This window comes from Gallinula chloropus (assembly GCF_964237585.1).
Source record: "Gallinula chloropus genome assembly, chromosome: 5".
In the NCBI taxonomy this organism is placed as follows: domain Eukaryota; kingdom Metazoa; phylum Chordata; class Aves; order Gruiformes; family Rallidae; genus Gallinula; species Gallinula chloropus.
In genome coordinates, this window is record NC_140090.1 from 24601199 (window position 1) to 24616911 (window position 15713).

At 37.8% G+C, this 15713-nt stretch overlaps 1 protein-coding gene across 1 annotated transcript in view; it reads right to left on the reverse strand.

The window, feature by feature from the left end:
* PDE11A (phosphodiesterase 11A) overlaps positions 1-15713 on the reverse strand; it is a gene marked incomplete at both ends in the record, with an annotated part of 130917 nt that overhangs the window by 65289 nt on the left and 49915 nt on the right. The window contains 3 exons of the mRNA XM_084264499.1: positions 2599-2663; positions 6101-6241; positions 8303-8392. Of these exons, the coding sequence (XP_084120625.1) occupies positions 2599-2663; positions 6101-6241; positions 8303-8392 (296 nt within the window). The remainder of the gene's footprint in view (positions 1-2598; positions 2664-6100; positions 6242-8302; positions 8393-15713) is intronic.

Genomic DNA, 15713 nt, shown 5'->3' on the forward strand with positions numbered 1-15713 from the left:
CCTTCGCACTGCCACTGGTTCTCAGGTTAGAAAGCTGTAACCATCAGTTACATCATCTGCCAAGGTGACTACTGCTGTGCAGGAAAGAGCCTACAGCACCTTCCCTCTGGCTCATCTTCATCCAGAATACATCAGAACAGAACTCTCAAGGCTTCCAAGATTTATGTAACCATTATTCAAAGGGAGAGAAAATTTAGGAGACTTGGCAACCCTGTACTTCAAGAACAAAATGACTGGCAAAAAAGGAGAACATTGGTGTGCCATTATGGATAATACATAAACTTGATGATGGTGTGTGCTGGAAAACTGCAAACTGAACAGGTAAATGCAAGTGTCCTGTTGCAAGGCACCTCTTTACAACCAACAGCAAAGAAAAATGGGGTGAATATTCATTATAATATTAGTGGACTGAGCAGGTGAACTGCTATTAGCCAGATTTAAGAATGGCAAATGAAAAGGCAGTTTCTTCTAAAACTGCATGAGAAAGTATGTTAAGACATGAAAAGTTCTATTGTCTTCAGAGCGTCTCTCTCTTTCAGATAAAACTTAGAAGTAAATCTGTTCTCCCTATTTGGATTTCCGCTGAATTTCAAAGAAATAATATTTATCTTCACTGGTGTGATGGTGAAGAAACTCATCTGGGCTTTTTTTTGTTTGTTTGTTTCACATGAAACATCTCATGGCTTCACATCAGTTAAGGCTGCAGAATGTAGAATGAAAAGGGCAAAACTCACTAGAAAAATGCTCAAATGTCAAGGGCTCGCGGCATTGTTCTGTATCCTAAATAACCTTTATTTTCCTTCTATAGTGCCAATAACTCAAGCTGTGCCTGTGCTAGATCCAAATGTGACATCATATCTGCCAGTCTAACCTTGGTCTTTGTAAAACCAGCTTCACTCTCCACTGGATCAAGAATTAAAGAAAAAGCAATAAACGTTTATATTATAATGCACAGAAATACACCTTTATAAATCTTATAAAGACTAGCTACCAGGTTGCATGTGTTTATTCACATTGTCTCAGACTAAAGTTAAAATAATCTTGACTACATGCAGAGCAGGCTACTACAAATTGCTTTTTGGTAACATGCTAATATAACTATGGTAACAAGAAATAAGCCAGCTTGGTTATCTTGACACCACTCTGCATTGTTTTGACTAATCTGGCTACAGATCAAGTTTGAGAAAAACAGGAATAACAACCGCATCCTTTGATTCATACTCCTGTCCCTGAACAAAAGGAATGTATTTTCACCAATTTAATTGGCCTAGGAAAGACCAACCACTACTCTGAAGCTTTGTCAAAAGCAGTAACTTGTGATTCCCAGATGAATCAAGACATTACTTATTCATGTTTAAACTTTCCTATCTTTTATCTCCTGTTTTACTTTTCCACTCGTGTCACCATTCACATCTCTCATCTAGTGGATAGGGCATTGAAGAGATGTAGATTCTACCTGTCTGTGTGGTCTTGGACTCTGCTGTCAGCTCGAACATCTTAAAAATACTACTACCCATTTTAGGAACGCTGCAAAATCCATGAAAAGCTTTAAGACTTACGATCTGTTGGAATCTGGAACACAATGTACACATTCAGCTTAATGAAGTGGTAGCTTCTCACCACAATGGAGGTGAAAAAATAAAGCATAAAAGATGGCAAATTACCCAAAAATATTTTTTAAAGCCCCTTTAAAGGCCTAAATGTAGGACAGCAAAAAGCAACTTTCAAATTTGCTAAGCTATGAATAGCAAGTTGGACAGGAAGTTTATCATTATAGCAGCCACTTGACATGGAAAATTCTAATTCAGAATCAGTATGAATTGATTTGCATAATTGTATTATGATCACTGAGTTTGGGCCCTGATAGATGGGAGAAACCTTTTCACAACAGCCTTGAACCTTCATCCACTTGTTTGGTATGTAGGGCATTTTATGTGGACTGTTACTAATTGTATTATCTTGTTGGAATTAATAGAGTAAACCCATATGGATAGAACGCTCTTTCTGTTACTACTTATAATTAGCCCTTTATCAATGTTTAAATATAGATCCTAGTAAGCAAAACATATACTTCTATTTTGACTGTGCTCCCAAACAAGATTTAGTCACAGGAACACAAATTCAAGGAAATGCATGTTTTAGGCTTTCCAACTTGACAACAAGAGGAGAAATAAAATTGTACTGGAAACGTTTCAACACAATGGTAAGGAGGCATCTTGTAAGAGATCAACAATCTAAAATAATTTTGTAACTTTTACTTCAGTATTAACTATGCAAAGCAACACTTGTATGTTCTCCAGAAGTTCTACAATAAAAAGTCATCAGTTATTTCCTGGTTTCCTCTCTGAGGCACTGACACAATGTTAGTGCATAAAAACACACACACATACATACATATAAAAATACAGGCGTGAATAAATACATGTTTACTCAAGCAAGCCTTCATTTGAAGCAAGCAGGAGTCTTGCCTGAGAAAAACTGTAGGCTCAACACTCTTCAAATCTATTCAAAATTTCCATAAGAAAATAAAACCATGATCAAGCAAATTTAAAACTATGTGAAAAAATAATCTGTTACCACAGAAGACAGGACACTAACCTGTTGTCAGTATCAGCACTGCATTTTGGAGATAACAACTCAAAGGACTTGGTAAATTTCACCACCTGTCACAAAAAAGTAACTGAAAATTGTTACTAGGATAAACAAATATGTGAGAAGACAGTAATATGAGGTTCTTATATTTAAACCGTATTTTTATCACATGGTCTTAGAATAAAAATTCAATCTGCATTCCTCCAGTGTTCAACATACACACTGTGCACAGTTCACTACATAATATCAAATTATATCTTTAGATTCCTTCATGAAACTATTTTCTGCAAGAGTATATGCTTCCCTTCAAAGGCCTCTGGAACATGAATTATGGGGCTTTATTCAAAATGTCACTTTTAATATATAGGAAAACAAACAGATTCATTTGCACTAATTGCAACCAATTTTCCTTGTACATATGTGCCAGCAGCATGCAAGTGAAACTGTAAGGGTGCCTAATGTGACAGACAACACAGATAATGTTTTGGATGCTAGCATGAGTCTCAATTTCCCACTTCAGCTCTGTATGGTAAAAGGTTTTCATGTGATGCACAAATGACAGCTATTTGGACATGGCTTAACATTGAGTTACTTTACAGAGATCTATTTTGATATATAGTTTAACCCTCAAAAATAAGTGGAAATCAGGAAATCACTTGTAAAAATGACCAAGTGGGTCGCAAGACGCTATTCTTCTACTCCAAATTAACCTAAGATTTATGAGTTTTTAGAAAAAGTTTATGCTTAGCTGAATACCTTTGCTGTCCACATTTCAGAATTTAGTCTAGAGGAATGAGAACTCATTGTCTGTGGTTTGCAGAAAACCCCTCTGTGCTCGAAGGTAGGAATATTACTAAGAGTAGAAAAATTAAATGAACAATGCCACCCACAGCCTACTACTAACACAATGTACTATTCTGTGGGGAAAAAATTGTATTATACTTGCAAACGTAGTGGCATTTCATAAGAACGTAGTAGAACTGTACCTTGTAATTATAAAATCAGTGTGGGGGGCCTAGAAAAAGAAAACAAACTAGAAACATTAACATTCTATAACAGAGAATATATAAATGAAATACAAACCTCGATCTTGCTTTTATGAAAGTTTGTGTCATTTAGGGCATACTCCACTGAAAAAAACTTCATCTCCATTAGTTTAAATGAAATGAGAATCACATCTTTCCTCCAGGAAAGAAAGTAATTTTTTTTCGGCCATACACACAAACTTGTGATTCTGTCTCTGATAATCATTTAGACTTGTCACAGCCCAACAACAAATAATCAATTACAGAGTCAGTGAATCCAAAGATATTTGGTTAGAAAAAAGAATTATATCAGAAGCAACAATTTTACCCTTCAACTACTTCTCAAATCAGTAGAAAGGAGGATATTTTGTGTTGAATAGCCTGAAAACACTACAGGAAGCTACCAATATAAAGGCTGTCACCTATTTTAATACTAATAACAATAGTCATAAAAATGTTAAACATTTTCAAAGAGACTCTCATACCCCACAAACGGCATCGCTCTTGACAAATATTTTCATATGGCTTGTGCCCATCTGTTCAACTTAACAGAGCCCTGCAATGAAACAATTATTCTTCGGGCAACTGGGCAGAGCAATTGCAAAACCAAAACATGCTTCAGTAATGCTGAAAGTTTTGTTTTCACTTCATCTACTTAATGCAAAAGCTTCTTCCTACCACAAGAACAAATACACGACTATCTAGACATTTGTGTCTTTTCCAATGGATTTCCTGTTACCTCATGGAAAACCTACTGGGTCAAATTGACAAGAGGCCTTACATTTCACAGAATTTTCATCATTTTGGAACTAAGACTGGTTTTCACTATTTATTTTGCAAAGAGACTTGATAAAATGTGCAAACATAGCGGCTCCTAAACATACCTCTGCCAACAGCTAGAGCGAGCGGAAAACTTTCAAGAAGGAGTAAATACCATGGAGTAGTGGCCACCAAAGGTAGCTTAAAAACTCCCTGTGTTGCAGATTCAGCCCTTATTCTCTGTAATGTGTTGTTTCACATTACAGTACTAGTTTTCACCAAAAAACATGCATAAGGCAAGTTCAGAAGCTGACTACTGTGAAGACACTGATTAGATTGCCATAAAGCCCACTGAGCTGCACAGGATGGTCAGTTAGAGTCCTGAGGTTATTTTATCTGTCATTTCTGATGGACCAGTAGTTTGATTACAGATGTGGCATGTTACATATTAGAATAAAAAACTATATAAGTATTTCACTTTGATACAGTTAACTATAATAGATGCAAAATTATGAAGACTGTACAGGTATCAACAGAAATGTTTGATTTACTGGAATGCATGCAGAAATGGTTTGAAAAATTAGCATTTAAATTTTGGTTGATGATGCAGCTGCTTCTGGTTCTGAAACTTCTTGAAAGCACCACCCATTTGATAAGTCATTAGCCTGAAAATATTAGTGAAGCTATAAATTCCAGGTAAATGTAAATGAAGTTACAGGCAGGATTTTTCTTTCCTTCTAGTGGCTATACCACAAAAGAGGGAAACTGAGCAAATAAATATTTTATAACAAGTCAGGCAATTTTTTTAAGCTGAGCAAAGGAGCACCTTGCTTCTTAGTTAAACTGTCCTAACTGCTCTATAACAAGCACTAATTCCATCACACAGACAACTGAGAATCAGCTGGATCACACCACTGATCACACCATCAACAACTTACAGACATTATACAGAAATTATAAATGTACCTTTCCGTTTCCATTTGAAAAACTGGCTATACTGGTATCAGCTCAGATAGTGTTAATTTTCTTCACAGTAGCTTGTATGGTGGCATGTTTTAAATTTGTGATGAAAAGAGCATTGATACCACAGGGTTGTTTTCATTATTGCTTATACAGTGTCAAGGCCTTGTCTGTTTCTAACTCTGCTTGGTCACTAAATAGATTGGAGTTTACACAATAGGCTGGGAGTGGACACAGCTGGGACAGCTGTCCCCAGCTGACCTATACCAACTATACTGTGTGATGTCACACTCAGCAATAAAAGCTGCAGGAAGGTGCAGTGACTTTCGGAGTCATGGCATTTGTCTGCCCAAATGAAAGTTCCATGTGATGGAGCCCTGCTTTCCTGGGAATGACAGAACACCTGCCTACCAATGGGAAGTATTCCTTGTTTTGCTTTGCTTGTGCACACAGGTTTTGCTTTACCTACTGAACTGCTTTTATCTCAACTTAAAAGTTTTAACACTTTTACCCTTCCAGTTCCCTTCCTCATTACACTGTGGTGGAGAAATGAGTGAGTAGCTGTGTGGGGCTTAGCTGCCTACTGGGGTTATAAAGTGGTAGTGATAAAGATTCAACCTGTACTTAACCTACATTTCAGAACTATGTGCTGGAGGAATACTTGCTATCCTCTACTTATGATATGAAACAATTTCACCATGATGAAAGCAGCTGCTGCATTACTCCAGTATTAAGCTTCTTACAGAATATGCAGTCATACTTACGGGCGACTCGATGTCTTCCAGCAGCAGTACTGAACACCGCTCACACTTCAGCAGAGTCTGGGCCCGATGCATAATTTTCTTGACAATTTTCTCTAAGTCTGTTTGCTCTTCAAAGAGGTCATTCACTACTTCCAGTAAAGCCTGCATTCAAGGACAAAAAACTCTTGTTTTGGTTGTAGAATTAATAAATACATGGAGCATTGCAACAGAGGCATAATCTCTGGGATTGACTTTAATATGAGTGATCCATTGAAATCTTCGTTCAAATAACGTTCTTAATTATGGCAACAGAATTGGGGGGGGGGGGAGGGGTCTAAAGAAAGAAAGAACTTAAGTATTTCTTAGCTCACAACTGGGTACAATCCAATTCCTAGCAAACAATGGTAAACTTTGAAACTATTTCACTGTGGTCCAAATATGAAACAATGGCTGTAAAGCAACTCTCCAAGTACATGGTATGGATTGAGTTACTTGATTTGCTATATTGAAGTTGCTGGTGAATTTAAGATCCATTTTATTAATTTATTACCCATTTTGCATCTTCAAAGCTGGAAAGTAAAAACCACATTAGTACTCCCGTATTTCAATATCATTCTGATCCAGTCTTTATAACAACATGTCTGCAAAACAAAGTTAAGATCTCATTTCACCAACTTTAAAAAGAATAGGCCATGGTCTTTCTTACCATGGGTCCAAAGAAGAGTGCTTTTTCCTTTATGCTGGTTTAGGGCGCTGACATTCAAGAACAGACATATAGGTGAACATACAAATGTTAGTGGTCTCAGCTCTCCTAATGCAGTGATCATCTGCAAAATGGTGGTCACAGTCACTGGAAATTGCCACCCTTAGTCTCCAGTTTTATGGGTGTGTCCCTCGTGTTACTTGCCAACTAATTTCAACCACGGATGAGGCAAAGCTTAAGACCACCAAGGGGTCAGGAATGGAATTAAGTAAAGGCCACTATAATGCTGTCTGATCTTTGTTATGCCTTGTGTGGCTTAAGTGGCAATAAGAAACAAAGAATCTGTAGTTCTAATCAAATTTCCTGATGCGTCCAACCACTAGAATGTGCCATATTCTAATGAAGAATGAGAATGTCCTTAATACTTTTTTGCTGAATGCCTCCCTCAGATTAAATGCTGATTCCTCAAAGTCTGTCATTGTCCCTTGCAGGCTGGGAATCTGCAACAAATTTTAAGTCTCTGTGTAGTCAAATGATTATTTCGAACATCAATTTTTAGCAAAAGAATCTTTTTTTTCCCTAAGTCTTGTCCACGTCTCCACCCCACAATGTAATGGTCTGTAGTCAGACATGGACAGAAGACAAGGTCAGATCCTTCATAACCCTTAAGAACCTACCATTAGAAAGGGATATTTGTAATTTTCAAAGTAGTGGAAAGTATCAGTTTCCATACATGGAAATCCTAAGTATACAATTGTCAGTGTTCAATATACAGACCTATCCCACTGTTGTTTCCCCTGTTTGGTGAAGCAAGAGTAGGTTCACCAGCACTAGTGGTAGTTTTACTGAGGCTGTGGAGCTGTGATCCATTATAACAAAAGTATCGTTCCCCATCATTGCAGGCAAGGTGATTTTTAAAAAAAAAGCCAACAATTATAAAAAAATTAAATCAAAATTGCCACCTTATTTTTTAAAAAAAACCAAAGCCCTCTCTGAGAAGAAAAGGACATGTGAACTCAGCATTATATTCACTGCTTTGGAGACTCTTTTCCCAACTCATGCAATCATGAGTAACATGAGTAATACATCTATGCAGACACATGCTGTCAAAACCCTTTGGATACAGGGTTTTTTCTTGCTTACTTTTATAAAGATATATCCACATTATTTGCACAAGAATTGAATATTATAAATTCAGGGTGGCAAAGGCTTGATATTGCTGGTATTTAATGAGAGTTTGAATCTCTGCCAAAGTAACACGGTTTGTGTTGCAAATGCAATTGTTTCAGCACTACGAAACACAGAACTGACATCAGGCAACAACAGCCACCACCACGAGTGTACTTCCCTCCCACACTCTCTGCTTGCTGCCTCAGTCAAGATAGTCTGTTGAAAAGTGCATTTCTTAAAAATAAAGCATAGTTAAATCTATCTGCTTAACAAACACGTATATGTAAGCTGGAATCTGAAGGGACAGAAGATGAAGGTTCAACAGTGGTCTGATACACATTTTTACTTACCCTGCTTCTGTCATATTCCTTCCTTGAAGCTGCAAACAGCTGGGCATTGGATATGGCAATCCCACAGAATGGGAGATACATCTGCATCACCTAGTATCAAAAGAAACTGCCAGTCATTAACTGCAATTTGACACTCATGTTACTAGCAAAATGATCTAATCCTAAGTGACATGTCCCAGTAGGGTCTCAGCTTACTCTTGAGCAGAACACTAAACACAACCATCACAGGCAAGGCACAGAAAATGGATGGAACAGAGATTGAATACAGAGGAAAGAACAAATCCATTTCAGTTCACACGTCCGAGTAGTGAGGGTCCTCTTTAACTTGTCTGGAAAACTGCAGAGTCTCAAGTCTATAAAGTGTCTGCTGTAGACTAAAATAAATCACTGTAGACACTCCAGCTTCCCTAGAAAATGTATTATTTATTTTTCTGGATTGCTTGTTTGTTCTAAGCTCAACAAGTAATGTTGAGTCCCATTCCTACTGATTTCTAGATGATGCAGATTTTGGAAATACCAGCAGAGTGGAATACAGCACATTGATCCAAAACTATCAGAAAGGTGACTGTCTTCTCAGTGAAGGAGAAAAAAAAAAGAAAGAAAAAAGAAAGGTTAAAGAACATGCTTCAGAAACTGGGCCTTAGTGCATCACCATACATTAAGAAAGACTGGACAAGAGAGACTGGGAAAATATTTTGAGGTGCACAAGATGACTGTAAGCTGGCTGTGAAATGAGTAAGCTTTGGCTAGTCAAATACCTGAGCACCTGAAGGCACTTTCACAAAGACAACACTGTATCAAGGTTCAGTAATATCAACATTTTTAAGCTACATACTGATAACAAGTCTGTAACACACTGGCACTGCTGTGGTTCCCAAGCTTAAGTCTGTGGCATTAAGTACCTTTTATAGGTGCCAAGCAGCCTTAGTGTTTGCAAAGCCAGTGAGAGTTGGTGCACTCTGCTGTTTACAGAGCCACAAGAATACTGCAGCAGCTAATCTTTCTTCTCCCAGGGCTGTCAACTGGGACATACACTGTAAGCAATCCTTCCTCTGACAAGTTTTGGCATCGAGCAAACGGCATTTGTCTTTGAAATTCCATTTAATTAGAGAATTACTGCTAACCCAGGGAAGCAGGCTATTGAGACTATTTGAGGAAAAAAACCCAAATGAGATTTGCAAGCACCCAGAAGAACCAAAAGAGCAGCACTGCTGTTCTACTTTATCTTCCTTAAATGCTCCATTGGTTACATGTCTGCTGTCCTGGTAGCTGACTGGGGCTAAACCACAACATCTACTTAGTCTGTGTTTGTATAATGATGAATTTTCAAAAAGGGTCTTCAGATCTTCTGGATTTCCCAGCTGCCATTCTGTCAGAATAACTGCAGATTTTAAGGATGCACACAAATCCACTACACTGCTAATTTGCAAACACTTTTGTCCTCTTCCTCTCATGGCTCACTCTAAAGGAAAATGACATACTTTAGACTCTATAAACACTCATCTTTTTGGAGAGGCAGTAATTAAACTAGCCAACTATCACACCAGATCTGCAAGAAACATCACAAAAAATGAAAAATAAAGTCAGACTCTAAGAAATAGCGAAGAGGTTAATTTTTAATAAAAATTCTTATAACAATTCTCGGAGATAATTTTGTGTATTTCATTTTGCATTTTGTTTCCAAAGTGAAACACCACTGTATTTTTTTTTTCTTGCAGTAGTACTAAATGCCACAGCCAAGCAAAAAATACAAAGCAGAAAAAATTTAACCTGTGAAAAATCTGATCTTCAGTGCAATTATGAATATCATAGTGAAACTGGATACATTTTTACTTAAAAAGAAGTAAATATTAGTATTTATCACCTTCACATTGGAACCTCTACTACCAAAAGTAATGTGACCCTGTGGCAATGGGAAGCACAAAAGAAGTTTATGAACCTTCAGCAATCCCAAAACCAGCTAGCAAAGATGTCTTTTTTACCAAGAAGAAAATACGATTTTGCAGTACAGAAAAACACTGCTCTGTGGAACCCAAATTCTGAGGCACTGACTCTATATAGAAATTAACATCCATAAAACACTGGTTTATGAAATGTCGAGAGTCTGGAAAGCTGCTGACTTATATAATTCTTTTCACCACTCAAACTAATTGTGTAACGTGCCTTGCAACTAAGAAAGAGACACCAAGCTGTTTAAGACAATCAGTAGAGGAAATTAATAAATGTGCACAGCTATGGAGAGAAAAAGCCCCAAAAATCTACTGTAAGGTAGAGAGGGACCACCTGTGACATCAGATAAATCAATTATTCCTGTTTACTTGAGAACAACTGCCAAAACAAAATCCTATTGCTGTTCCTCTTTTGTAGTTGCTGAATGGTAAGGGTGACTGCTGCCTAAACAGCTTTTGGCAAATTCTAATAATACAGCATTATATAAACAAAGAATAAAGACATTAAGAATAAAGACATTTCTAATGCCAACTGAATTTCAGATAAGATGTTTTAAACAAAAATTGCAGAATGGAGTGGAAAGCAGTTATCAGAGATTTTGCATTACGAATTAAATCTGCATCACTCAAGACTGCTTTACAAGCACCTCCAACGTGTTGATGTCACGGCTGTTGACGCTGCGCAGAAATATGGAGTAATATAATATTCAACCCTTATCTGTCTGAGCTATATACTGTAAGGAGCTGGTATTGTTGTGCTAGATTCACTTCAGGGATTTTCCCTCCAAAAATCAACACAAATTGGGGAAATTTCACATAGCCCATGAGCTGGGCATACATTTTTCCTCCTTTCAATTCACAAATATATAATTAATAATCCTCTGGTACCTCACTGAACCATAATGCACTGTAATTCTATTGCCATTCCTGCTCATTACTACTATTTCTCCATAAATAGAATGATGTAACGTATAATGAGCCTAAAGAACAGTCCATATTTTACTGTCTTCATTCTCCAGCACGAATAAGCTTCAGTAATACAATACTGACTTGGTAAGAGCAGATAAATTGAGCAGAAGACAAAATTGTTTTGAAAGGACAGAGTATTAAAAGATTGGTCAGAGACACACTGTTAAACATTACGTGACAGGAAGTGACACAGATAAACGACATGGTTGTTTTCATTTGCCTTGGTGAGTTCTTCCTGTAGCACAAACAAACCAGGCTAGCTTGAATCTACCAGCTAACATCTGTACAGCTTTCCCAAACAGTTTTGTTACACAGTGAAGATAACCTGATGCTGAAACTTGTAAAGCAACCACTGACACCTGAGCCAAAAGTTGAGCATGTTTCCATTACATCAGTGCATAAAATACTGGTGTGAAACTCATGGAAAAACACCTCAAATAACCTTCTGAAGGATATAAAATACTTTCTCTTTGCTAGACTGAAGGCCATTTAAAAAAATATAATTTTGAATCAAAACGGAGTATTTCTCAAAAAAAATTTCCTTCCGTAACTATTTTGAACTAATGACAGGAAAAGAGCCTGCAGATTTATTAAATGAAGCAATTTCCTAAGAAAGCAAATAGGCAGAATATAAAAAGATCGAAAATGTAGCTTTAACAGTTATACCTCATTAATTTATTTTGGCAAATAAGATTAGTTGTAATAACTCATCACAATACTTTGTGGCATATTAACAAATCAGTAAATATGTAATAGCATATTTTATAAAAATGATGTTCAGTCTGAACACTAAGATAATCTAATGAACCTGCAGAGATGTTGGAAGAGACTACTAATTTTTTTTGTGCAAACTATAAGGCATTTGGATACAATAACTGCGGGTTAATAAGATCATATTGCAAATTACTTGAGCATTCGGTGCCCAGGTAACCTGAACCAGTATCTCATAACTAACCTTCCAGCAAGTACCACAACCTTGGGTAGAAGCTTCACAAATTCACAGTGGCATACAAAAGCTAAAAAGCTGTGCTCACAAACTGCTCAGTATTTTATCAGGGCAGGAAATCCTCTATGAAAAGAAGATGAAGTAATGAGCACTGGTTCAACATCTCATCCTCTTCATTTCTAAATTCTATTATTTTGTTATTGGGTTATTTTTTGTTAGGAGTATTAAAACACAATTACCAAGGGAATGAACAAGATAAATACTGGAAGCTTTAATATTCAATTATACAACCACTTACGTTTTCAGCTAGGTCCTGAAGATGACGTATCATTTCTGCAAAACTACATCAGTAAGAACAATTAACTGCCCTGGCCATAGTTACTTCATCCTTCCTACAGGAGGAAATATTCTCATTGCTTTAGTATTTCCGCACATCTCCAAACTTGTATGCCCAAGGTTATACCTTTAAATCCACAGTAAGAACTGAAGCAGTATCTTGATATTTGGGAGTACATAGCATTCCCAAATCCTGCAGTATTAACTGCAAGGACAAGAAAACTCCTACCTGTGCTTCATTCATTGTGGGTTTTTTTTAAGGCATCAGTCCTGAAATCCAGATAAAGTACAGTAGTTCTCCCTCAGAATTGCAGAGGACATTCTCCCATGTTTCCTTTTCATAAACACAAATTTATAGGCCAAAAGTTCTATACCTAGCTGCACAGTAGTTTGGGCACATCAGCATTTGAACACTCATGCTACAGCATCACAATGTCTTGAGATGGGACACTCATTTTCCTTTTATCTTGCTTTTCATAGATACTGAGACATTTAATATGTTAAATTAATAAGATGCTTAGCACCATTCCTCTGAACTGCTCAAAATAAGTTAAGGGTTCCTCTTATGATATGAGCTTGGGTTTCACAATAACTGCAAACATGATATAATTTTTTTTTACCATCAGAAGCAAGCATGAGACACCTGGCCAAATCCTTTCTGATGATGCCCATCCTCAAGACATACCACCTCATTGCACAGCCTGGGGACAACTGTCCTTACAGAACCTGCAAATCCTTCCCTTGCTGCCCAATAAAATCCTCTGCGGGCTCCTACTTGAAAAGTTCAAAAGAAGGCTATTTTCTATAATAGGGCATCTCATGGGAAATAAGTTTTGAGATTGTTCTCTTCACCAGAAGGTGGTATAAAAGCCTTTAGTTTCCTAGCCTCAGTGTTGTTCTACCCTCATGAACAGCACAAACTCCACACCAGCCACAAAACTGCACAAAAGATTACCTTTCTTACCCTATTTAGGGTCTGAGAATGTCTGCTCATACCAGCAGACATGTCTTCTGCTTACTTTTGTATAAATGACAGGTAACAATGTAGACAACGAAGCTGCACGCATGTAGACCTGCAATGCAGAGAGTTGCTAGCTAATCATGCAAACCAGCCAGTGCTGCAATGGCAGCACAGTGCACAAGTAAAACGCCAGCTTCACGCTTGCTGGCTGGAAAGCAGCCCTGAGTTCAGCTTCAGCTAAATGCAATGACATTTACCCTGCCGCCCCCGCATGCGGCTTTGCCTGCATGAAGCATCCTCAGAGAGCACCCGCTGCCGTAACTGACAGATACAGTCTAACTCATGGTTTCTGACACACTCCAAGCATCCCCCTGCTTGTGGTCACAAAAGAAAACCATTTTGATGTCTGATGGAAGAAAGAAGCGTCCCAGTAAGGCTTGTGTACCCAATCTGGCACAAACTCTAGGTTAAGCTCTCAAAAAATGCTTGTCTGGTTCAACTGTTCTCTTTAGTGGCCACAGGGGCCACTGCTCTTTATGTAGCTTGCTTGGTAAGCCTGTGGGGGAAGGGTGCTAGGTACAGGCTTCCTAGAAAGGAAAAAAATGTCCTTCAAAGTAAATGTTTTGCTGCAGTTTAAAATGATAAATGTTTTGTGGACATACTTAGAGCTAAGTCAGGGAAGCCAGCTGCCCTTTGAAACACCTCCTTAAGTTTTAAAAATAGATTCAGAGAATGAAATATTCCACTGAATTCTGAAAATGATAAACCAAAGTCAATTGGAAAATGGTTAAAGCACAAGCACTCATCCAAACTCCATTACCTTCTGCCACCTGTGCAGCATCTGGCTGTTCATGCCTCTGATAAAATCTGACCATCACCTGGGTTTGCAATTCCCAAATATTTTCCAAAATTATTTTTCCACCCCAAACATGGACAGAATAACTGCTGGGTAGAGACACCCCATGAATTACAGGCATACAAATAGGGTGCATCATTTCTGCTTATATCAGTGAGCCAGCAGAAGCTCCTGGGCCAATTTTCTACTGCCTCTGTCCTTTCTTTGTTGTTGGTTGTTTGTTTCCATTTACACGTGGTTATCATTTATGCAGTACCATAAAAAATGCCCTACTCCTCACAAACATAGGACAGCATCTCTGTCCTATAAAACTGACTATCTAAGTACAGAAGATTTGGTGTCTATAAACAGCCTAAATGGGACCACAGGAGCACTTCTTCAGCACCGACTCTGTGCTTGGCTGCCTGATATAATTACTGGCACACATTCAAACTAGATATCTGCGTCACCAGACAGATTACAGCACACATCTCCTGTAGGAGCAGACTTATTACAGTTTTAAAACCTGAATTCTATGTAGGTCACTGTCCTCACAAGCTGTGGTGCTGGGAGACTACTGCATGCAGGACCAAGGGGCAGGAATGGGCAGGAGTGCAGCTTAAACGGGTTCAGCCTCCAACCTTTTTCTGGGCCCCCACCGCTCCCCCTCCAGTTGCGACAGCACAAACCCCATCTTCTCTCCTTTCTGCTATGCACCTAAGACCTTTAAACTGGGAAAACAAATGAACACATTGAATTTAATTTACAATAATATGCTTGTAGAACTCTTTATATAGTCAGAATTATATGCATCTACTAATCCTATTTCATTTTTCTGGCAGATATTTGGAGGTTTCTTACCCCAGTCACTTCACAGCTAAACATTATTCATATCTGCCATCACTAGCAGGAGGTGAAGTTCCAAAAAGTCTAAACAAGCTACAATGAATTATTCTGTCATACACACAAAAATATTGGCAGGGGCTATTAAACCTATTTTTAGCAATATTCTGTACGACATATTTAAACATTTTAACATTGCATTAAATGTAGCACTTTGTATAAAGTGGGAAGGACAATAAATTGACTGTAAATTTCCACAGGGCACATCATTTTCAATGCTATTGCTCCAAATAAATCTGAAATACAAAAACGTTTCTACTAAAGATGAGAAAGCTAAAAATAATTTAAATATATCTAAAATGGCTATTATTCTTGGATCCAATCTTCAGACCTCATACATACAAAAACCTGGCTGTTTTCACAGGAAATTTCTCCTTATTTTACACACACCTGAATTAGTGATGCCCAGCAAACACTTCAAACCGCCACTCAGTTATTCAGCATGTGATACTAAGCCAAGATTTGTAGCAGGGAAAATGGGAGCAAGGGGAGGAGAAAAATTACAGAAGGAA